The 25,772-nt window shown below is 45.3% G+C and overlaps 1 protein-coding gene across 1 annotated transcript in view; it reads right to left on the bottom strand.

Annotated features, from left to right (window-relative positions):
* Pgap1 (GPI inositol-deacylase) overlaps window positions 1-25,772 on the bottom strand; it is a 59,445-nt gene that overhangs the window by 762 nt on the left and 32,911 nt on the right. The window contains exons 14-20 of the mRNA XM_077670668.1: window positions 23,741-23,810; window positions 15,554-15,713; window positions 13,157-13,250; window positions 11,106-11,196; window positions 9,428-9,589; window positions 7,393-7,555; window positions 3,503-3,768 (exon numbers count right to left, since the gene is read on the bottom strand). Of these exons, the coding sequence (XP_077526794.1) occupies window positions 3,503-3,768; window positions 7,393-7,555; window positions 9,428-9,589; window positions 11,106-11,196; window positions 13,157-13,250; window positions 15,554-15,713; window positions 23,741-23,810 (1,006 nt within the window). The remainder of the gene's footprint in view (window positions 1-3,502; window positions 3,769-7,392; window positions 7,556-9,427; window positions 9,590-11,105; window positions 11,197-13,156; window positions 13,251-15,553; window positions 15,714-23,740; window positions 23,811-25,772) is intronic.

Raw genomic sequence — 25,772 nt, 5'->3', positions numbered from 1 at the left:
CCTCAACAGCACAGAAACAGTACAGGCATTCTTGAAGTATTGCGGAATGCCAGATAAGTGCGGCAGTAAACTGTGTCCCTAGCTTGGAACCCCTTAAATGGTACCAAAACGCCCCTATTTACAAAGAAAATGAATAGAATTCACGTAGCAGGAGTACTCTCTGTTTTTTTACGCTAAACACAGTCATTTCACCAAGAGAAAAAGAACGGAATTGTGTGGACAAGCAATTAGCATGCCTTGTTGAACAGTGAGCCCCTTTTGGCACTGTGCAAAGGAATACCAATAACTTTTAAGTGGTCAACTTGAAGGCGCTCACTCTGCGAACACAACATGGGAGGTGCACTTGTGAGAAAACGGAACATTGCGAAAGGTAGACCCACACCTCACATCTCTGTCTTGTGGCATACTTACAAATGAATTTCGGGAAAACACACTGTTAGGTAAGCTGGTTTATATGTGTAGAAAAACAAAGCGCAAAGAGCTTGACGACAGAAGAAAGATGATGGGATAAGTGCTCCCGGGATGAGCGCTCGAGCTGTCATCCTTTTTTTGTCCTTGTATTCTTCACGCTCCAAGTTTTGTACAGACCTAAATGCTTTAGTTCCTACTATTATTTTAAAAACTGAAAAAACTACCTGTAAACTGAACGGAGAAGTGCAGGACCTTGCAAAAAGAACTGCCCGCACAAATGGCATGACCCGCATAGGTACAAATACTTTCTGAGTCACAGTGGTTCAGTAACAAAAACACTCCTTGCAACTTGCAAATTGCCACCTTCACCCAAAAACATCCGTTCCAAGACAAAGCCAAGTCTGAGGTGGGTACATATGAACCTCGTCAGACGCGTTTTTGAGAGAAATGCAAGGGAGAAACGTACTATCCAGGGAAACACACTATACAGTAAGAGATGTACTATGAGGAATTTTTAGTGTTCACAATTACTAACCGAGAAACTGTTCGAACTGAAAACGTATCAACGTGGTTCTACTGTATACACCATAAAGTTTCATACAATGTATTAGAGGAAACTGCGGCACTAGCATCTAGGTGAGCTGCGCTTCAGCGATTGCACCATCGGGTGCCAAGTAGCAACATTCCACTGGTCCTTGATACCATTCGTGAACAAGCTGGACAGTGGAGCTTAGAATAGGATCAATCAGTAGAAAAGTGGAGTTTAAATTATTTATGTCAGGGATTTTTCAGAAGCCTCCAGCAAGATGGAGAAGAAAAAAACGTTGCATATTTTGTTACTCCGGCTTCAGGGGTGAAAAGAAGCCATGTGGCAAGCCAAGCCGAGTAGGAGAGGAACCCTTTTAGCTGACATGGCAGCGCCCATGACGGCATGCAGTTGCAGGGATAGATTTCTCTCTACAGTGGAACCCTGATAATATAACTTCCAAGGGACTGCACGAAAGCGTCACATGACCGAGGTGCCGTAGTCCGCCCTAGTGGGCGGTCTCATGCTACAGGTGGGCTAAGAACTTATTTAAGGGGGGACACTGGTCTTGAGGACATTCTTGTTATTTTTTAACCTATGTGCTTGAGATTTACACATTGAGTGTATTTCAACATCCTGAGCACAAATATGCAGTCAGTTTTCGTCTATGGGGTGTAAGTTTAGAGTTGTGCAACATGTTATGTCACTCCGTTTCGGGCAATTTTTTGATTATGTACCTATGAAATACTCAAATAGCTTTTATCCCTTTGTGCTCTAGAAGGACCAGGGAGTGCAACTATACCACTGCAGTAATTTTAGCATGGTTTCTGCAAATGCTGTAAAATTCGTAAATGTCAGGTCACCAATTTACAATGTTTTTGCAAAACTAACTGCATAAAATCTTGTGCCAGCAAAAAGAAATTCTGTACTTTTGTGGTTTTATTGCACTGTTCAGTTCATAAGCTTTCGAATGCAGCAAAAATGATGTAATTGAACCAGTACATCCCAAGATATTGTACCCGACAGCTGACCATGTGGGAAAAAAATTGGTTCTGAGAAAACAGGGCACGAAGTTTGCAAACATAGGCAAAAATGGTCATTTAGGCGGCTTCAAAGGGCGACAGCTTTGTGAATACTTATGATACAGCTATGATATTTTGCAGGTACATTCTTTAGAACCTGTAGACTGCAAATAAAATTAATACAAAAAATTGATTTTTTTTGGCAAATTTTCGGTCCTCAAGACCAGTGTCCCCCCTTACTATATTCAGTGCGTCTCTGCATAATTTGCGAACCCGTAACCGAAATACCAATTTTCTTAAATAAACGCCTATTTTGCACCCCTTTGTGCCTAAGGGGTATTGTGTATCACATTGGTCGTCTCGATGGGATCTTCAAATTGGCGGTCCGCTGGCTACCTGGACTTTGACTTCTTGTGGTTGTCGCGTTGGTGCTCTGCTGCCAGGTGGGGCTGTTGAAGGTTAAGCTCCCACCCACCAGTACCCGCCTGCTTGCATGAGTCTGCTCAGCAAGTGGCAAGGCCTGCCGCAGACTGTTTTTCGTTACGCATCAAGCAGCGTCAAACAAGGGCTCAAAACTGAAGGTCAGAACTCAGTGGGGTGGGTAAAATGTGGGAAAAACGGCGGTTTATCCCTGCCAGCATCCAGTGTATGGAGCGGACCGCGAGCACTCAAGTGTTGAATTATCAGGGCCTTCAGTGCACTGTTTCTATGGGGAGTTTGCCGAGACTGCACTGATCCGTTGTAAGAAGCGGGTCATCGTAAAACCAGGGGCTGTTTAATTGCGGTGCCACTGCAGTATATATTAGCATGAAAATCCATGAGGGAAAACTGTCCCTGCATTCCACGGATCGCCGCTACCTCACAAATATCCGTTTCTAGACAAATCCAAAGTCGGCTGTCTCGTTCCTTATACCCCGCTGCACTAGCATCCAAATGTCATTTGACGCTAATGCGAAGTTGCGCTGCTCCACTAGCTTTTTAAATGCCATTCGGCTCAAATGACATTCGAGCCAAATCAGCACCCAGAGAGACATGTGGGGCTCTTAAATACCACTTCTAGCACTCTCGCGCACAGCATTGCAAGTCATCTTAAACAAATATATTACTGGCATACTTAAAACAAACAAAATATTTTTAATTGTGGGACTTTGTTTACTTCTCATTCAATTAAATCGTTATATCAAGATGTAATAATGCCATACTCTCAGTCCAGTGCAAGCAAATGGCAAACCAGCGTGGCCAGACAGCACAAAAAAAAAAGACGATTGCGATTCAGCATTAAGCAAAAACAGCATCAAAGCTTACGTTATTTATAATGTGATATCATTTTACTGCCACAGACTGCTGCTAAATTTGATCGTTGCATTACTGTGTAAAAACAGAACTCGACAGCAGCAGCGCCACGCAGCACGGCAAGCGATTGTTAAAGCTTCCAAATGCCATCGAAATTGTAGTGAAGCATGGTGGATTCTGAATGGCATTCGAAGCCCCTCGTTTGAGTCAAATGACATTCGGGCGCCAGTGTAGCCGGGATATTACTCACCCCTGGAAATTGGGGATGACTGGCTGCCACAGTACGCCCTGCGTCGAAAGGAGGATGACGGCGTAAGGGGCCAGCGGGTCGAAGCCACCTGGCATGGATGCCAGGGGCCACCCTGCCCGGAACCACACCAGTGTGGCAGGCAGCCCCAGGGCGGCCACCCAGAGCCACAGGTGGAGCAGACACAGCTGCAGCCGCCAGCCGCATGTCTCGCTCGAGGGGCCCCGCCGCTGCTCCCGTGCACTCTGGTGGCTGCACTGGAGCACCGTCTGAGCAAGAGAGGGTGAAGGAAGGGCAACAAGGGTTGCTGTATACTCTGTTTCATACGTAATGTGCAATGCAGCAGAAGCTATTGAAGGAGTCCTCAGCAAGAAATTAACGAGTTGAATAGTTCCACATTTGCGCTGTTGCTCAGTGGTATACAATGCGTGATATCTCGTTCCGGGATAAGTACAAGCCAGACGCTTCCAGTATGATGCAAAATGTTAATCAAACATGTTGATGTGCCGTGTCCCACCCTTAAACTGACGTAAAGAATAGCACGCAACCCTTATTTACTAATAGAATGCGCAGAATTGAGCCAAGAGAACTTTCTAAAGCGAAAAAATTTGGCCGACGATTACAATTACGATACTCCCTAATAGAAAACTTGTGCGCAGGACAAACTGCAGCCTTCTGGGTGATGGCGCATGCCTGCTGCATCTCGCGAAGTGATTGCCGCATCAGCGAATGCACAAAGACGCGCAATATACTCCCGCGTTGTCTCGTAGCGTGTCGCCGTGGCCGACCATGCCTCCCTCCTTTCGCCATACTTTGCTCTGCTTTCCTGCTTGCTCTATCTTTGGTGGCCTCTCGGCTGAAGAGAATGTCTCGCAAGTGTCGGCATGCCGCCCTCCCCCTCACACTTTTGCCCCACTTTCCTCCTCCACTTTCCTGCTCATTCCATCTCGTTTTGTCTTTGGTGTCCCCTTCGTCCACTCGGCTACAATGAGGGTCGACAATGCCTTAAAGGGACAGACAACCGATCTTTGTGCAGTGTGTGTCCTCTAGCTGATAAGAAAGCCAGCGTTTTGCATACTGGGGTAACTGCAAGGAATTTCTAAATAAACAGGCGGAAATAATTTTAATTTTGCACTGAAATTTCCCATGTCTGAAAGATGGAAGCATTTGGTGTCTAAACGTGACACTCCTGTACATGTCCAAACAACTCCGCCGGTTTCAATGCATGATTTAAAAACCACGTGAAGGAACAGGAAAGGTTGCACACTATTGTTGTTTTATCCGGGGACAAGTTTTTAAATACCTCTTTTAATATCTCGTACAGTTAAAAGTGTGTTGCCGCACGGCTCACTGTCATGGTTTCCAGCATCCCTTTTGGCAAGGCACGTATGGCCCGTAGAACTAAAAATTCTGATTTAAAAAGTTCTAGCGTACTATCAGCAAAACCGTTTCACGTTAAGGCATTTTAAACCGTTTCACGTTAAGGCATTTTAAGCGATGATTTTTCATTTGGGATAAAGATAATATGCTCGACAAAAATCGATTCTCTGTCCCTTTAAGGGAGGAGCGGGCATTTAAAGTGCGGCACACTAAAAAGTCACGGTCTTTTACAACAATTTCGGCACTGCTGTGACTTGCATCCAAGTCGTTCACATCTAAACTAGCAATCGTACCCCTTGGCTACTGAGGCCGAAGAGCGGGGATTTTCTCGCAGTTGCCCTGCCCGAAACATTAGAGTGGTCGAAGCGAACCATTAGACGGCACTGGTTGCGTATAGGAACTTGTGGACTTGTACCCACAAAGGTACAAGCCCGCCACTTTGAATTTCGACAAGTAGTAACACAGCTTTCCCCTGAATCAGGGTCCACACAGAAGCGGTGCATGTGTTCTAACTTTTGTCCCACTGCTACCAACGTGCAGAGACAGCGCAGTGGTGACACCCTCGGCTCCTACTTTGGAGACCCGCGTTAAAATCCCATAGAAACTCGCGCGTTGTTATTTTATTGACATTTTCTGTACTGGACAACAACCCATAGAAACTCGCGCGTTGTTATTTTATTGACATTTTCTGTACTGGACAACAACAACAATAAGGATGTTTTTTTTTTTTTTTTTGCAGAATAGAGCACGTAAGACTTTCGCCCCCCAAAAATCACATTGTAGCTTAATAAGCCCGGCAGCCCAATTTTCCACATTCACTAGACAGTGCAAACATAGGATGCAATCGTCATCATCAAAAAAAAAAAAAAAATTACCAGTGGCTTAGCTCGTCTATGCCAGGATATAGTTAAGGTTCATTATATTCTTAGCTTTCCTGGTTGTCTAGGATTAGCCGATTATAATGCTTACTGCTGCTAAAACTATTTCCAATCCAACCCAATCCCATCCAATCCAGTCCAGTCCAGTCCAGTCCAATCCAATCCAGCCTAGTCTAGTCTAGTCCGGTCCAGTCCAGTCCAGTCACTGCTCCTCGCGCTTGCGCAGCACAGTCCTTCAAGTTCCATGCTAAACTGCTCAACCTCAGCCAGTGTAGCTTACGCTACAAAAAAGTTGGATTTTCTAGCCGCCCCACCCCCTTCCTGTACAAGCCGAGTCAACTTTCCAAGCATTGTAGTCCTGCACAAGGGCCAAGTGCCAGGCTGGGGAGTCGCTTGTACGTATTGCTCCCACGGCACATAAATGCACATGGTGACTTACATAGCCCCAGTGGATGGTCAACACGTAACCGCCTCTGGCAGGACATGCCGGCAGACTCTTTCACTCCCCGGCAATGCGGTGTTGTGGAAGGCTGGGGGACCCTGCCAGCTCATGATGGGACAGGGGCACCTTGCAAGGGTAAAGGCAGCTTTCCAGGCATGAATTCCCCTTTCAAGGGTCCCCCCTCGACCAAGGACGTCTGTACCCAGTGAAGAAACCAGTGGGTGCCTGGTCGTACGCGAATTTGAGCCCGTTACCTCCCGCATACGAGGTAAGCACTGTACTTCTAAGCCATCACTGCGGTTAAAAGTTACGACCCCTTCCGGTCACTCCCAACCACTCCGACCACTTCTGGCCACTCCCACCTTGTGCTGTCCGAATTCCTTCTTTGCCCTTAAATGTTCTCATCTCGCACCTCCACTGAGTAGTCTGTCTTCTCGAGCTCTTCCATGCATCATACAGGACTGAAAGTCTTCTATACGGGGCATCCAGTCCCATATGGTGCAAAAACTGTACAATGTAAAAACCTGTATGATGCACCATTTTATCAAAACCCATATACCAGGCATCGAGTCCCATATAATGCAAAGCCTGTATGACGTCGGACCTGTACAATGTAAAAACCCGTATTATGCATCGTTTTTACCGAGCCCATATACAGGGCATCCAGCTCTGTATGATGCAAAACCTGTACAATGTAAAAATCCAAATGATGCACCGTTTTTACCGAGTCCCATATACGGGGCATCCAGTCCTGTATAATGCAAAACCTGTACGATGCAAAACCTGTACAATGCAAAAACCCATATGATGCACTATTTTTACTACATCCTGATGCAAAACCTGTACGATGCAAAACCTGTACAACGCAAAAACCCATATGATGCACTATTTTTACTACGTCCTGATGCAAAACCTGTACGATGCAAAACCTGTACAATGCAAAAACCCATATGATGCACTATTTTTACTACATCCTGATACAAAACCTGTATGATGCAAAACCTGTACAATGCAAAAACCCATATGATGCACCATTTTCACTAAGTCCCATATACGGGGAATCAAGTCCTGCATGATGCAATCCCATACGATGCAGTTTTTAACGCATCGACACCAACTTGTCAAAGGCCATCACTGCCACGTGGTGTATCTCTTTCGGCAACAATGTTGGAGGGAGAGGAAAAGCTGCTTACCCTCACGGCAAACACGGCAGCCCCCACGAATAGCGCCACAGCTGCACAGGTGGCAAGCATGAGAAACAAGAGGCCCGCCACAAGCAGCCCGACATACGGGGACCACCGCTGCTTCCCTGGTGATGGCGGGATCCGATCCATTTTCCCAAAGTAGGCAAGGCCCCTGCAATGGTAGCACCCCGTGTCACGAGACAATTCCACACGAGATGCACGGGTTCTCTCCTGGTTATCACGCAACTCACAAGGGGACCAAGAAGTTCCACGCAACTTGTAATTAACATGCAGAGGCTGCTCTCCGCAAGTGTCGCATTCCCCCACACACAAGTCGCCCACCTTTACAACATGATACAAAGGAATGCCGTGACTTTAGAGGCACGTCACCAGGGACTCACGAAATGTAGCGATCTGTCCACCACTATTAATTGGCCCTTTGCCAATGGACATAACATTTTGGATGACCACCACAAAATCGAGAATAAGTGCATGAGTGATTTCGCAAGAACAGAAGGATTATAATCATGAAAGATGAATGCTTAATTCGATACTCCCTTACCCCCCCCCCCTTAAAAGAGGCAACGGTGGCAGTGATGGGATTTTGAGAGTTTAGTACAACCCTTATAAACTAAATTCCCACACAGGAGTATAAAACACACTTTTGATGGCCAAAACGTGGAAACAAAGGGTACGACATTCTATAAATAGATGGCGTTTCATAGCTACAACCATGCTAAAGTAAAATGGCGCAGTACTGTAGCTCCTTGCACGCATCACACTTTTAACAACAGCAAAAAAAAAAAAAAACGTCCAAGAACACCCAAACACTTCTTATGAGTTGTGCATGCAAAAGCCCTAACGTCAAACTAAATGCCACCGAGTGTCCAGTTGAACGCCACAGAGCATTCTGTGCTGCGCAGAGCACCCTGGCTCACTGGCGACTGCTGCGTTGCAGGGCGAGGGAAGCGGAGAAATAGCAGGGTGCCAAACAGCTGCCGCTGCGTTGCCACTTTCCCCGCTTTTCACGAGGCTCTGCACAAGCCCATACATAGCCCCGCAACACGCATTCCCTTTTTTTTTTTTGTCGTATTTCTGAAGGACGCAGGGGTGCATGTGCTAGAGAATGTGTAGCAGCCAATTTTCGTGCCACATTTGTGGCACGACAGCTTTTTGGATCGACAAGCCCCTAATGCTTTCACATTAATGAGCAAGAGAGATTACCTTGCAGCGATGGCCACACACAGAAAAAAAAATAATAGGAGACCTAAGCACTTCTTAAGGGTTTTCAATGTGAAAGCAATACTGTCCACTTAAACACCTGAGACGACTTGCTTTGCGATCCGCTTACGCACTAAGCTTTCGAGCAGCTTCCATCTGTCTCCCACGCGTTGCACCGCTACTTGTTGCCGCTGCCGTGCGGTGAAAGTGTTGACAATGATGGCACTGCCTATCTGTTAACTCACTTGGCTCCATTCTTCCGCCCCCTCCCTCCCTTCATCTGTGGCCTACTCATGTTGGCAACCACCTTTCACTACTGCTGAGTTTGAGCGCACTATGAAACACTATACTCGGGAACAAGTTAAGAACGGCAATAGCTCATATACGGTATCACTCCGCCTAAGCGACGGACCCAGATGTCAACGGGCACGCGCGTTTTGAAAGGGGATTGCTATGAATGCGTGATATCGTCTGCCTTTCCTCGCGTAGTTTGTCTGCCGTCGCTGCAGTACTTTATAAGCATATTAAGCACAGAAAATCACGGAAACGGCTCGTGCCATGTTCAAAATATTCCCAGTAACGCACTACTCGCGGCGCATGGAGTAACATCCGGCTGCGGTGATGAGGCTAGTTGTAACCTAGTATACAAGGGCACATGGTCTGGGGTGGTTCGCTGATACACACTGATGTCAACAATGCCATTTTCACTCAATGGGCCACTTAATGCCGTCGCATTAAAATGGTTGTGCATGACAAGTAGCAACATCATAAAACCCTAGCAGATGCCCCGAACAGTCAAGCAACCTCGAAACTCCCGCAATACCTGTTGGCCCCAACAGCGGAAAGGTAGGTAGCACCCGTCAGAAGGCATCCCAGCAGAAAGACGGCCCCGTTGGCAATGCAGTATAGCGCCACGCGGAGAAGCAGGTTCTCCCAAGGACCGTCCGTGCCCAAGTTGTCCAGGGCCAATCCTTCCGATAGGCTCCTGTAAGCAGACGACAAGCAGTTTGTTCTGACAGGCACCAACAGCTCCCTCCAACAGGTATCTCCTACATGTGCAAAACCGTCACTCCCTCCAAAAGGCTCTGTCTTACAAGCAGACAACCACAGTATTTTGTGCCACCGGCACCCATGGATAACATTGACTACTCTTATTGATTCAATCAGCCCACATGGTAGAACCGTAATCGTTGGGTGAAATTGGAGGGTTTCGTTAAATTAGTGGACGTCGACTGTAGAAGCAATGTAAAGTTTTTTGCAAAGCATCAGAAAGCCCTTATTTTCATCCTCCATACAAAAGCACAAGCTGGTGTCATTCCCACACATGGCCTAGATCGTAAGACGGAATTATGTACGCTGTGATACAAACTACAATAACAGCGCAGCATCTACGAAGCACTTCACTGCCACAGCTTTTAAAGCTGCCGCCATTCCACCTGTTCCAACTACAGCTAGACAGCTGCGACAATTAGCAGTTCTACAGCATAGCCCTATTATAACCCTGCACTTCTTAAGACATGAACCAAGAGAAGCCAAAATCTCAATTAATTAAACAGTGTGCACACCACAGAACACTTACGTTGTATGAATACTTTGATGCTACAGTGATGCTGCTTCTCTATGTGTGTATTTTGAAAGAACATAAGAGGCTAAATAACTGTTACATATAATTGAAAGATCCCAGCTTCCATAGCTCTTTCGCCTCTTCGCCAGTGAAGAACAATGTTAGGTCTGTTGGGAGTAAATACCTGCAGTTGCCGTTTATTTCTCTATTATTTTTTTTTCTGGAATGAAAAAGGAGGTCCCAAGTGTGCCAATCAGTGCCGAATGAGCACGGACACAACACAAGGGTGTCTATGAGGTACTGCCACATGCTAGGACAAGGTGTTGCAAACACCCACACACTACAATGGTAATCAGATACGCCAACAGCTGGCTTTCCACACAGTCGACTGCGTGAATCACCTTTCAGCTTTTGGGACTGCCCACTGTATTATGAGTACAGTGGCACTAAGAAGGGTGATATCTCTCACTTCCACACGTGGAAAGTAGGTAGTAACCACATAAAACAATTTCCGCGAGTGACTTTGCCAGTTCTGGTGGTGGTGGCAGCATCATCTTGTCACAGCACCAAAGAGCAAAAGGTTGTTGCACCCACAGGGTTATGCCTGTCATGAGGCACAACAAAATTGCCTCATGTAGTTGCTGCTAAAAACGTTTCGCAGCACTTGTTCCCAGAGACGAAACATTCTATTCAAACTGAGTGAGCTTACCGACAGGGGCAGTAAGGCAGGATGTTTGGCAAAATTTAACAACTGAAGTTTGTGTCATTGCAGAAATATGCGCTAAGCAAAAGTTTCCAGATGCATTTATTTCACAATTACATACCCTTACTTCACTTCTCCTTTTTTAACAAGCACTCAAACAAGCTCCACGAATCACACATCGCTGTTCATTCAGCTCCACCAGCAGCACGCACAAATTGGAAGCGGCTCTCTTACCCGACAATGTATTCAACCAGGCTGGCCAGCATGGTCAGTTCCAGGAAGGTCTCAGCCTTCTGCAAGGCACAGTTGAAGTCCAGACACACTCCTACGGCATAGGGAACACCGCTGTCAGGGTTGGCGTTACACGAAACGTTGGTGCTGCGTGGCGCAGCGGCATTCTATTTTACAAATTACTACTATTTCACCTTGTCACCGAAGATCTTAGAAGGGACCATAAGACAAAAAACAGGTTTTGTTCCCAGTTTCTTGGCAAACTTCAAACAAATATAGTCGAACCCCGCAATAACAAAACTGCCGGGGACAGCCCGAAAATTTGCCTTAGCGAGAATTTCGTTTTTGCGAGAATGAAACATAAACAACAAAAAAAAAATCACCCGAAAACCAAATATTTATTTCTGAAAGCAGGTTATATCACTTTATGAGGCTTACCTAGCAGCAATTTCGCAGCTCAGCTCTCTTACTACAAGAAGTGGTTCATTGCTAGTCGTCGCCGTATGCTTCTAAGAGCGACTGCATCGTGTCAAATGCACCCAAATCATCCCGCAGGTTCACCTTCTCGGCACGTTTTTTTTTTCCCTTGAAAGCAAAAGCAATTCACTGCAAAAGCTTAATGTTCAAGTGTGATCGAATCATCTCATCACAGCAAGAAAGGTAGTTTTGCCAGCTTTTCTGGAATAAACATTGCAGTGACACTCGAGCAGCAAGCTTGTATTTTGAATTCTCCACTGCCTATTAACTTTCAGCATGGCCTAGAAACTTCTGACTACATCGGTGCTGGGAGTCCACCAAGGAAACGTTGGCGTCACACAGGCAAGCAGTAAAACCTCATAGGCTGCGACGTAAGGCGTAACAGAACGACGCGCTACTACAATGGTAATGTAATACAGCCTCACCCCTTTCCCCCGGCCCCTCCCTTTTTGCCACACCTACACTGCCACTTCCAATGATATTTACCTCAACCAAAATTTATTACTGCATTGCACACGCCTTTGGCGCCATCCTCGAAGGAAAACAACAGATCGCATTCCACACACACATTAAATTAAATTAAATTAAATGTACAACTATTTTCTTAATGTGAGATCTAAGCGTACTTACTTCGATTTAAGACCAGTTTGAAAAATAGTTACACTATAGTTCATCTCACAAGCTAGCTGCAGCACTGTGGAGGCTACATTGTTATCAATAGTGCGCCCACTGAGGGCGCCTAATCCGCCGTGAAGAGGGGCCTGAAAGGACACTCCCTTCTCCCCTCTCGGCAAGTGGCACCGCACGGCCCCGGCGCCTTTTGTCGCTTCCTTCGCGGTGAGTTAGGCGCCCTGAGGGGGACAACAATGTAGCCTCCACAGTGCTGCAGCTAGCTTGTGAGATGAACTATAGGTGATTGGTGAGCAGCAGTTAACAATTCCCATGACTGCTTCGCGACCGTTTGATACATGCTCCTCTCGAGGTTCTACAGCGACCCTGTTTTAATCACGGCTCTAGAGCAACAAAGGCATGCTCCCACCATCAAACCCCCAAAAATGACACGGATTGGCTATCGGCATCTTGGCACAAAGTTGCAAGCCCGAACGCATGGCACTCAAAATATGCAAACAAAATTTACGACTTCCATCAAGCCAGGTGTTTGACTGGAACTGGCCAATCTCGTGAATGCTGTGCGCACCATGCGTACAAGCAGGCTACCTTTCGTTCCACACTTTTTTCGGCCAAACTGAATTCCAGCCTTTACTTGAGGTCACTTGAATCAAGTTCCAGTATTTTTTTACAATCTTACGCAAGGCCACAATTCTAAGTACTCTTACCTGCTCAAGATACGAGGAAAGTAAAAAAATTAAGCGGATGACTTGACATGTACGCCCTCGAACTCAAAGCCCACCTCTCTTCCACTTCAAGCACTATCACTTCAGAAAATCGAGTGTACTTAGAATCCAGAGAGCACAGTAATTGTGGCAATAAAAGTTTGACTGCCACTTTTCTCATGATAGAGCTGAAAAGCAACCAATTTCTATCAAAATCACAACATTGCAAATGGAACGAGTTACCTGAGAGATGAATAGAGAAGAGCTGTTCCGCTAGAACAGCCAAGGTGATGGCTACGGCGTAAGAAGGCACCATGGTGACGTATCGTCGCATCATCTGCAACCAAGACATGCCCACGCACATCCCGATCAGCCAGACTAGGGGCGACGTCTATGCAATTGACGTAAGCGTCATCATCATCATTACCAGCCTGTTTGTGTCCACTGGAGGACAAAGTCCTCTTTTAGACATTGCCAACCATTCCTGTTGTGAGCTTGTCAAGTCAATCCCTTGCCCCCATGAAAGCATCGTAGACAAAAATCCTTTCATCGCAGCAAGTTGGGCTACTTTCTGCAGCAGGACGTAGGCTTACACCAACCAGTCTCAGTGCAAGTTTAAGTTACTCCTCAAGTTGCAATATGCTCTAATGGTCAAGTTGTAAAGGTTTGAGGTCAAAGCCATTAGGAAAAGGGTTCTGAGGTAACCAGTTATGGGGACCCCTGTAAGGGGAGGGTAGTGAGGGTGACATGCGATTCAAATCGACGCAATTAGCCTTTGCGCTGAGAAGGCGCTTGCACGCTGCCGTTTATTGCAACATCTTTTGCACACTTTTGTACAGTTTGCAACGTCTTTTGTACACTTTTGCACACGTCCTTTGCAAAGTATTTTGCCCCGACATGGTGCAGTGCAGAAAAGTCTGCCTCATGGCTTAAAAGCCACGAGGCGGAACCAACCTGCTACACCCCTGGCATAGATTTAAAAAATAACAAAAAATAAAAAGAGAATGAGGGCTCCACCAGCTTACTGAAATAAAGTCCCAGCAAGCTGACAAGAGAGGCAGGCACCGGGGTGAAATCACAAAGTACACCACAGCTGCCACCACATTCGCTCGTTTCCAAGGTGCAACTTTTTTTTTTCTTTTCTTCAAAGAACATGACTAAAAACGCCCAGCCCATTACAACCAATAAACACATACAACCAATATTAGCACAGCATAATAATCATTACCACGGTACAATGGCAGCGTACTGTTCAGGATTTATCAGCTAACAAAAAGCAACATGTGGGCATATCTCATAGCGTTGCAATAAAGATTTTTTGCAATAAAAATAAAGCATCACAATAAGGATTTCAGTTACCAGATGAAGAGTGTGGTTGCTTTCATGCACTCGCAAGCTTCGACCATTCACAGCGTACCACCCGTAAAGCACAATACTGCGGATCATTTGCTAGCTAACCCGGTTAAACCTAAAACTTTACTGCCCGCAGAAAAAAAAACACCAAATTTAGGTAGTCAAGGCAGTATATTCTTTGGTTGCAAATCAAGCTTGATACTGAAGTGTGTGGGTATTAAACTATGCAAAAAAAAATTCCTTTAAAATGGTTTCGTGTGAAACAACGTTAATAAGACACAAAAAAGGCAATGTTGCTTTGCAAGAACAGAAATCCAGAATATCCATTTTGTAGGTGCAGTATTTTTTTCACTCACGGATAAAAGTTCACCGTAGTGAGGGCATACCATCAAACAAAGCAGTTCCTTATTAAAGTCGTAAAACCTAAGTTGGCCACGCACGCATCAGAAAAAACATTTGCTTTCTGTTTGACGTTCCTTTCTTTGTAAAGCACCTTACAGCTCTTACATGATTACGCCATTCCAACACAGCCAAAGCAGTTTGGATTTTAGACTTGGACTTTGAGTCGGTTGATAGCAGAAAGCTCCACGTTTTTACCATCTTTCTTTCAAGAAAGGGGCGTTGACTTTTTTTTATTATTTTGTAAAGAAAGAGAAGTGTATTACTGTTTTTAGTAACATCAGTAGACATCACAAGCTGAGACAGGAAAGCAACAAATTCATATTTGAGAAGCTGTAGCATGGTGGAGCGCATCAAAGATGTTACAATTGCCTTCAAAAACAACATTCAGCGGGAAATGTTGATTTACTGTTGGTTTTCGACACAGTGCTCTTCGTTTTAGTGACAGCCCACGGCTGTCGAGGATACTCATTTGGTTCGGAAGCAAATGCGAATTTGTTCGATGAATGCCATTCACGTCAAGTGTCAAGTGTTTGGTATTCTTGTGTAGAGCCGAACTAAACTAATGTCATTAACAGCTAATTTTCTTTGCTTTACAGGCCACTACATTTTCCGTGTGACAGGGACATCAACTTGAACAGAACCCGGAAGGCATTACTAAAATTGAGCCCATGTGAGAATTGGTAAGCATGAGTAGGTCAGGTTGTGTCAGGTTGGCATTGTGTCTGGGTCGGGGTCGAGGTTTGGGATCTGGGTGGGTTAATAAGATAAGGTAGGGTTAGGGTTGAACCAAACTTGTATTTTGTTGTCATGGCGCCTATGAGCCATTGGGTGAGGTGCGGGTTGTGTTAAGTTAGCTTGGGTGAGGTCGGCCGGGTCCCTCCATACCTGTCCCAGGCTGGGAGTCCACTCCGGCTGGGCCTCAAGCTCGTAGCTGCACTCGGGGTCCAGGTATAAGTGCAGCTGGGGCGGGGGACCCTCTTTCCTTCCGACACCGCTCTGCACTTGGATGGGCATTCGAGTCTCCTTTGGGAAGCCACGCGACGTCCTGAAAGAGAACGACGGGACAACTCTAATGCCTGCCAGGGACGGCCAGCTGTACGCTTCCTGCTTTCAGAAACATAAAAAATTACAGCCAAACTCGGCGATTCTCTCCCACCACCATCAGCAGCATTGCATCCTTACATTACATTGTATTAAAGTCAGCTCAGTTGCCGTTCAAGACTGCTGCTTCATGCTGTACTGTATATCTTAAGTTAAACGGTGTAGAAGCCTAAGCTTCCTTTTAAAGAAAAATTTAAAACCAGGAAGGCAATGCAGGTTAACAACATTTTCTAGACATGCACCCAAAGGTAATTAAATTTACCCACTTACGGGTTTTCTGATTTGTTTTCTTTTTGTCCTGCTTTTCAGTGTTGTAAACTTAAAATACCGTCAGTTGTTTTTTTTTCCCTCCAATTTCTTCTGTGATCATTCTCTTGAATGGCAATGTTTTCCAGACATCCGTACTGTGTTACATTTCTCCATACAACATTAAGATGCAAGTACTCAGTTGAAAAACTGCAAACAAAATTACTCAGTTTAGAAGACAATCAGAATTATACCAACAGCACTGCTCTAGAAACCTTTGGCAAAAGATTCCAATTTTTTTGCTCAAAGACATCTGAGGTATTCAAAGTTTGGATGAACATATCAACGAACGTGCAAACGTTCATTTTATAAGCAAAATTCTAGAACAAACAGATTTACACAAAGAATTAGTTAATCACTCAGAAATTGTGTTTCAAGCATTTGAATGTGGTGAGCTGCGGGTGAAAAGCGATCCTAAAAAATTTTTCTGAAACGCCTGTAAAAGAAATTGTCTGTGAAACATTTGAAACCTGTAAAGCAGTTCATAAATAAAACGTGACATACGTAAAACAACCCTTATTCGCTTAAAGGGGTCATGAAGACAAAATAGAAGGTTTCTCCATTACAACACTGCTTTTCCCCATAACGATAATACCACTTCTAATGCAAACTTCAAATATGCAATGTACATAATAAAGACAACGGATGAAACACTGGCGATTCCACAGCCACTTTCGGTGGTTTCTCCACGACGTCACAGAAGTTTGTTTAGGCCATTGGCGGCCACCAATTAAGCTGGTTGATCACATTACTTGAATGCTAATGTGCGGTTACACACTGATAGTTGGTATTTTCAGTGCTGGCCCCTGCTGCATCACTGTAGCACGAAATTAGAAAGACTAACTTCTTTCATTTTTCCGATTTGAAAAACATCTTTTGGGGCTGGAATGAAGCTGAGTGAGTTACCAAGGGCCAGTTCTCTAAAACTGAACAAAGTTCCGTCTTGTCTTCGTGGCTCCTTTAAGATTTCCCTGGGGAGCACAGATGCTACGGTACCTTATGTGCACACTAAATAAGTGTAACTGTGATAGACATGTACGAAGTAAAAACTGAAATACCAGCAACGTCTGAAGTACGTCAGCAAAATGTGTCTAAATAGCGTCCACAAATAGAGTATCAGCAACATCGAGAGTACGTCTTTAACATAGTCAAAATAACGTCCAAATATAAGGTACCAGCACCGTATTCTTAACATCGAAAATTTTTTACAAAATTATAGCATGTACTGTATTTGCATAATTCTAATGCACCCCCAATTGTAACGTGCAGGTTAGTTTACATTGGGGAAATTCAAAAATATAGCTTGCCACCGATCCAACTGCGCAGACGACACCACGTTAAGCCGCGTGCCTGTTAGAAGACATTTTATTTTAAGAGACGTTTTAGGTACACCAAGATTTATGCACATGGTATTGGCGGATTGTTTTGGATTGGATTGAGTTAGATTTCACTGTGAATCTGGTTTCGACTGTAATGCGCACACAAATTTTAGACCTACATTTAGCAAGAAAGGTGCGCGTTAGAATCAGGCAAATACGGTACTTCGGATGTCTAATAGATATACTGCTGGGACATAGACCTTCAGATATTTTTGGGAAGTCGCAGAGACGTTAGCGGTGAGCTAAGTACCCAGCCTACTAATTGGGCCTATGCTGTACTTATGCCCGCTAGAGAGAGTGTAATGAATATTATAGACTAAGTATATTGATTAAAGGAAAGAGAAGGCCAGTTACTTGTCTCGCCGACGTGTGTCATCAAAGCAGAGAGCCCCACGTATAACGAAAGTGTCCCCATCCAATCTCGCAAGATCGCATCTTTTACTGTTCCCAGCATAGTTGCTGAAAGGTGACACAAAGCAAGCAACATTTCATTACTAGCCACAAACAATACATTTCCCGCGGTATCAGATGACAAATATATATATATATATATATATATGTCGCCTGACTGCAATAATGTGTAGCCCCATGGTATCACGTAGGATTTCTTTCACAATTAAGAATCGTGCACATTTGCAATTTTACAAGCAAATTCCCATGTTCAAGCACGTTTCTTACTAACTTTCCATCATCTCACATTATTTTAAATGCGCAAGCACATCTGTCTCGATTCAACAAAGAAACGTCTGTCCATCTGTAGCACATGATGTGTCACGATTTTATCGTGTGAGAAAATGCTATTAACACTTTTAGGGGCACGGCCGTACATGTACGGCATCGGCAAACACTTTCAAAATGGTCAATGACGTACATGTACGGCATCGCTTGTATCTTTAAAAAGCGCGCCTTTTTGCGCCAACTTCTCTTGCTTGGCATATGCTGCCACACTTCAGAAATACGTCAAATTTTTTTTCTTGCGCCGATGGCTCTTCTTTTTATTTTTTTATGATTTATGTCAGTGGCGCGCCGGCTATCGCTTGCGCATTTGCTAACGAGGGGACGCGCTGGGTATCGCCAGAGTCCTTCAATGTTTTACTGGTCACGAAACTTCGGCGCTCGTTTCATATAGGGACCGCGCGCGCCACTACAGGCGCCACCGCCGCACGAAGGTCATCCAGCCGCCGCTTTCGCGGCGCATTGGCCTGCTCTTGGCGTGCAAACGCTCGCTCCTTTTGGTGTCTGCGCGCTGATTAAGTGTGTTTTTTTTTCGTAGTAGTTAGCGATGAATAGTCCAGTCATCACCTGCCTTCAATAGGGTTTTATTTTTCGTAGTAAATTACCGTAGACTTCGGCCGCCAACGGCAACGGCTTCTGCGTGCTCTGGCACAAGCGCTGCGACGTCGTGTTTTCGGATTTTTAAATCTCTATTTCTTCTTTTCTTAAAGCAAAAGTTGTAAATACCACACATACGGGAGCTGCGCAGTCACGGACTGCTGCGGGCCTATCGATACTACAATAAAAAAAAAAACTTAAAGAAACCAAGTAGACGTCGTTCAGACTACGCTTAATGAATCCGTTGATTGCTCTGGAATGCACAGAACACTAAAAGAGATAGCCCAATAGTATTGCCGTTTCAATGAGTGGGTACATACTTGAGAACATTTAAAAACGCCGCAGAAACGCGAAGGATCAAAACACGAAGAGATATATGTTGCCCCATGTGTCTTTCCGCTTCCACGCTTTGCAATCCTTGCAAAAACAGGAAGCGAAAAAAGAAAAAAAAGAACAATAAAACTGATTTTATCACACGCAACAAAAATTCAATGTTACGAAGGGAGACAAACGAGCGTGGTCCAGCGTACAAAAATTTATTTTTTCGCGCTGCGATGTGGAGCACACGGAGGAAACATAATATTGCCACCTAGCCAAGAACGACGCAAAGCTTTTCTGAACGCAGCGAGCTAGCGAGCTCCTGTTCTACAGAAGACTAGAAGGAAACACAAACGTCGAAGAAGCAGTCCGCAGTGTGGCGTGCACAGATGAACGTCGATAAAGTGAGTTGCGCGGCGTTTGCTAAGCATGCATTACTCTCGGAACGTTATTAATTTCGGATCCATGGAAATGGGATCGAGAACATCGTCGAAGAAACAAAAAATCAAGTTGGCGACAAGGTGGCACCCTTTTCATACAGTCAAACCTCGATATATCGAACTCGGGTATATCGAATTATTGCCTATATCGAACACTTTCCATATCACGCGGAAAATCACATGCATTTTTAATTTTTTATTTCGAACTGGGACGGACATGAAATGGGTATATCGAACTTCGCCACCCCACACTGCCCAGACCGCTCGCGCTCTGTTGACAGGCGGTGAGCTATCCCGCAGTACCCTCGAGGATAGCGGTGGAGCGATGGACGTTCCCGGCTGCTGCGCATCGGCTGCATCGAAGCAGAATTGGACGGTGCAAAAGAAGAATGTAAGCTTGAAGAAACCTGGGGCCAGCTGGAGCGCTTTGTTGGTGCTGAGCCACGAAGCATGTGCATTGATGACTTTGTTGGCGGTGACGGCAGCACCGGAACGACAGCGGAGTTGACGGATGTGGAGATCCTAGCGGAGGTTACTACTGAGCGCACAAACGAAGACGCTGCCGAGGTTGTACCCGCAAGCGCTGATAGTGTCTCGCTCCCGACTTCGACCGAGGCTTCAGCGGTTTTGGCCCTATAGCTACTGCAGCGCTATACAAGGTACCGGCCTGTCGCTTGTGGAACGTTTGGACTACGTTGAGGAAGTCGTGTATAACACGCCAGGCTACCCTGCTGCAGTACTTTAAGTCAAAATAATAAATACTTCGAAGCACCAAGTGAGTATTTACTGCACAATTCGTTCATTTATTGATTTGTACCAGTTTATGACGCGTTTTTTGCGTGATTTTATATATCGAATTCTGGTTATATCGAACTATTTCGCGGGCACCGCGCTGTTCGATATATCGAGGTTTGATGTATCGAGGTATCAAACAATATTGCCCGACGGGACGTACGACAAAAAGAGCAAACGGGCGCTCCGGTTGAAACGCCAGATAAGAAACCGGAATTGGCCACGCGCGGTTACAAAACAAACAAGACGAACCCTAAGCGATAATTCGCGGAAATATGAAAAGTAAAAGCACAAGGACGTCCAAAACCTTTTTTATACGCTAGCCTGAGCGCAAGGTAATACAAGTTTGCAAACAGGCAATGAAGCACCGCTACAACCTGACTGATATGACAAAAATCCGGCTTTAAGTTAGCCTTGTACAATTCTAGGTCCACGATGCTCTCAAAAGGGTACCTTGCTTTTTCCATTCTCACACACAGTGCATTTCAACGCACTGTCACACACTTATAATCGAAGCTGAAATCACCCGTTTCTTGCCTTGGAATGGCGCGCCTCCATTTCTCTCGCAGCTCCCCGTCGCTCGGTCAAAGAACAAGGAAACATTTTCTGTGGTATCGTTGTACCAGGAATGACATCCCGGGACGCAACACACGTTAGGCATCGTCGTTGCACTACTTAAGTCGCATCACAAGAGCGCGAGATGCACGTTATATTTTTTTCCCGCACAAAACAAACACAACTCGCCGCGGCTCCGCCGTTCGAGCCAGCGCAACGCCGCCCGAGGAGTGACCTCAGTGAGAGGGTGGCGCCACCGCGCGGCGGCCAAACGCAGCATATGAAGCTCTCCCATTGAGTTACGGAGCAGTTTCGTGACCAGTAAAGCATTGAAGGACTCTGGTATCGCCCACCGAGTACCCGGGCGCCTCTCGCTTCTTGCGCCTGCCACAGACCAAGGTCGCCTGAGAAACTGATGAGGCTCTTTTTTGTATTTTATGAGCGGTGCGCCGTCTATTGCTCCCACATCCGGCCGCGTGCGCAGCGGCTGGTTTCGCTATCGTCCTCCGGGTGCTTCCCGCTTTTTGCGCCCGCGTAACTGATGTCTATCTGATTTTGATTCACTCAAGAGGTGCCGGCTTGTTACTCTCTCGTTTTTATTTAGAACTTTTCTTGTGTAATGCCATAATAAACTACATGTATGTAACAACACAAATGATTTTTTTGTCACTTTACAGTCACCCAAAAAATTTTGATTATTTTTTCTCGATATAGATTCGTCCGTAGAATTTAAATCCGCAATAAAAAAAATCGACCCTGGGGGGACGCATTTGGCAAAAAAATTTGACCCTCAAAGGGCTAAATGGATACATGGATCTCACTGAAGTATTTAATAAAAGGCCCTATGGCCTTTATATTTTCATATAAGACCCCTTATATTGCCTTCAGAAAAATGTATTCCAAAAAATAAATTTGTACATAGCAGTGAAGCCAACTTTAAAGGGGCTCTATTTAATACATTGCATTGTGTTCTACCCAACTATTGCCATTTAAGAGTTTCGACGATTTCTTTTTTTTTCTTTCATCACTAGCACAAATTCATAAATCAGAACAAAAAGCCTCGAAGGTTTAAAAGTCAGTCAATTTCCTGTTTCGCTTGAGCATTTCAACAGTGGCAGCAAATTAAGGTGCACGTGTGGCCCGCACTGCATGTGCTCACCACGAGGAATGCATTGCCACTGCAGCAGAACTCAGAAACTATACAGCCGAAAAGTTAACGCCACAGAACCAGAGCCACAGGGACCAGAAAAAAATTCAGGGTCTTAAAAGTCTTAAAGCAACTTCTTTTATATTTTCAAGTTAACTTTGTGAAATCTGTCAGTCTTCTTTTTTTCCCCCTTTGATTTCAAATATGCCATTATTTTTTTCAGTTGGTCAATTACTTCCAGAGATAATTAGAGGTAATTAACCATTTTTGGAAGAACAATAGACCAAACTGTGTTGGTCATAAAACTGTAATCTTTACATTTTCTAATACTATGAACCCTGGTGAGTGCAATATGACAATCAGTTTTTTGATGCATCGCTTGGAACTAATTTTACAGCTTATTAAACCTTAATGGCACAAGTGGCAAGGAACCTTTTTGAGTGCTCATTTCAAACACTGAAGTTTCATGAGCTGTAAAATTAGTTCCAAGCGATGCGTCAAAAAAAAAAAAAAAAAACTGATTCTCTTATTGCACTCACCAGGGTTCATAGTGTTGGAAAATGAGAAGATTACAGTTTCATGACCAACAGTGTTTCGTCTATTGCTCCTACAAATATGGGTAATTATCTCTAATTATCTTGGTAACTAATTGACTAACTCAAAAAATATTGCCACATTTGAAATCAGTGGGGGGAAAAGCAGCAAGACTGACAAGATTCACACAGTTTACTTAAAAATTAAAAGAAATAGTTTTAAGAGCGACGTCCCCCCTTAAATTCAGAAGAAAAAGACCAGTTACCACAAAGTCATCGGAAACAATATTGCGGTTAGAACAGAGCCACCACAATACCCTTCAAAAGAGCACGCATACTAAAACAATTTTTGTTCCATGCTAATTTCATTTCCTCGAATAAATCAGCAGCACTGCACACCAAAAATCACTATTAGAGCATTACAATTTGACAAGACTTCCCACATTCTAGCCCTGCAGCACAGACCAGATGTACACCACAATAGTGTCTAAATTACAAAACAATATTGGCTCAGAGCTATTTACTTTGAAAAGTGACTGCCGTCAGACAGAGCGAAAACCTTTTCTATGTTCAGACAGGGTAAATAACCACACAGTGGGGAGCTTTTGGGTAACAGTTTCCACAGTTCGTTCAACCCTTTGGTAAATACAACACATTAACAAACTGCCGCAGAATTATACAGCCTCCCAAATTTTTAATAATATAGCCGGAGCGACGACCGATCGGCACGTCAGCGCCTTATCACGGTGTTCACCGGCAAAATAAGCGAGGGTACGTGCACACGCATAGAACTATCTGTTGTGAGAGCGTCGTCTGCTCCGCTCTTCTTCTCTGGAACACACCCCCGGTTTTTCTTATCTTGCAAGGCCGTTTCGCTACTGCCAAAGGTAGCTAAGCAGCGTGGGGCACAAAGTCATTCAGGTGCAGTGGCAGGGGGTGTACCACTCTGAACAAAACAGAGTAGCAGACAACACTCATATAGCAGATATCCCTATTCACGTGCGCGTACTCTCGTTTATTTCGCTGCTGAACACCGTGATAAGACACTGACATGCGGGTCAGTCATCGCTCCCGTTATATTATTAAAAATTTGGCAGGCTGTACACCAGACTCAAGAAATTAACAAGTGTTAAACACGAGGAAACAGGATAACCGCGTCTCGTACGCACAGGGGATACTCGATGTGGAAGAAGGTGTCCTCTTTCGCCCAGGGAACAACGAACCGAACGAAGCCATCACCTAAGAGAAGACAGACGGGCACAAACAGATTTCAGTTAGGTACTCATCTGGGGCGAAAAGCAGAACACTGTCACCACAAATGAACACGCATGCAAACAACTAAATGTGATACAGTGGAACCCCACTGATACATCCTCCGGACCTATGACGACCCGCTTCTTACGACGGATCATCGCGGTCCTGGCAAACTCCCCATAGAAACAATGCATTAGAAACCCCGATGATATGACGCTCGGGTGCACGCGGTCCGCTTCATACGACGGACCCGGGCAAGGTTAAACCGGCGTTTTCCCCATCTTTTACACCGCTTCGCCACCTCATCCTGACTTCTTTATTCATAACCCCCGTTCGACACTGCTCAATGTGCAAAGGTCCGAAAACAGGCCAGACCACTTGAAGAGATGCAAGCAAGCAGGCGGGTACTTGCGAGCGGGAGTTAATCTTCGGCGGCTCCATACGGCAGCAGAACGCCAACATGCCAACTGTGAGAAGTCAAGGTCCAGGTGGCTGGCGGACCGTGAATATCAAGCTCCCTTCAAGCCCACGAATGCCCCACAGCGATGACCGAACACCCGCTTTCCTCGCTCGCACAATCAAGTTCCTTCTTTTCACGACGCTCTCTGCTTTTCAAAGTCTCTCAAAGCCGCATTGTTGCTCCGCTCCTTCCTTTGCCGCCTTTTTTTTTTTTTTTTTCCACCACCACCTAGTGCTATCCTTCGTTTCACTTGGCCTTGGCAGTTCCACACTCTCAACTTTTCCCCTGTCAATTTGCTCAACCACATCATCCTTATCTCGCGCGTGCGAGGCGCAGGGCTGGCTCAGACGCTTTGGAGGGTAGGGAGGCACGGAATAGGCATTTCTTTTTTTTTTATATGAACTTGAGATTTTAGCTAAATGTTCACAAATCATGCGAAAACACGCTAAATATAGTACAGTCTACGCCCGTTACAACGGACCCTCTGAATCCGGAAAAAAACGTCCGCTGTAGCCGAAGTATGCAGTATCCAACGGGGGGGGGGGTGGGGGTGCTATGAGCCCTACAGTGGGTACTTTGACCGGTATTGCATGCATAGTACTTACACTTTGTTCTTTCTACACGCCAGCAGCACCTCTGCACAGTGTTCGCGCGAGGGCAAAGAATCGCGTAAACACCGTTTCCAAAACTTAGCACCGGCACTTCGAAAAGGCCTAGCGCATGTGGTCAAGCGTGTAAAGACGCAAGATGAGCTGAGCAAATAACGCAAGAAGATAACTAGGCGCAATTATAAACCAGCTATAAAACATCAGTCGTGCCTATCAGCATTAGCTAGGCTCTTTTAAATCCCCTCACGACGAGGCAGGTTTTCCCGAAACCGTTCGTCAAACAAATCGGATCGCTGCCTGACGTTCCCTCAAGGCAGATTCCACATTTTTAGCGATTTTATTCTGGTCATTGAAACAGATGTAATGAAATAATCTGACAACGGTCAGCTGTAAAATCGAAAGTTAGACCAGTTGGACTGCGCACGGGTACCGGCAGATTGCACACAATGGATGGGGAACAACCCCTACTTGAGGCATTTCTTACCTTTTTCACCGAACGGAACGGGAACGATGCATGCGTGGGAATAATAAAAGCCGAACTTCACTGAACCCGAGTTTTTTATTACATAAAAAAACTGACGAGGGCAGACTCGCCTCCGAGTGCACCACTTCGAGTATTCGATTGCCCTGATTTCAATCTCACCGGAGTCGCGTTTATCGGCAGCGGCCTTGTTCTTGACGGTACAGCGGACACTGTGCTTAGACAGGCCTGTACTTCTGGTGATGTCAGCCTGTTTTTCCTCGTGTTCAACAGCGTTAATTACGCTTAATTTATCCGACAGTGAAATCAGCTACCCTGCCGCTCATGCCGCTGGTCACACAAAAAAAAAGCCACTGGCTTGGATTGGCTGCGCCAACGACCCGGCTGCCAGCAATGCT

The sequence above is a fragment of the Haemaphysalis longicornis genome, unplaced genomic scaffold (genome assembly GCF_048455015.1).
Source record: "Haemaphysalis longicornis isolate Haplotype H1 unplaced genomic scaffold, Haemaphysalis longicornis Haplotype H1 scaffold_5, whole genome shotgun sequence".
Lineage (NCBI taxonomy): Eukaryota > Metazoa > Arthropoda > Arachnida > Ixodida > Ixodidae > Haemaphysalis > Haemaphysalis longicornis.
The sequence above is the reverse complement of the archived record's forward strand: the minus strand, read 5'-3'. Positions and strand labels throughout refer to the sequence as shown.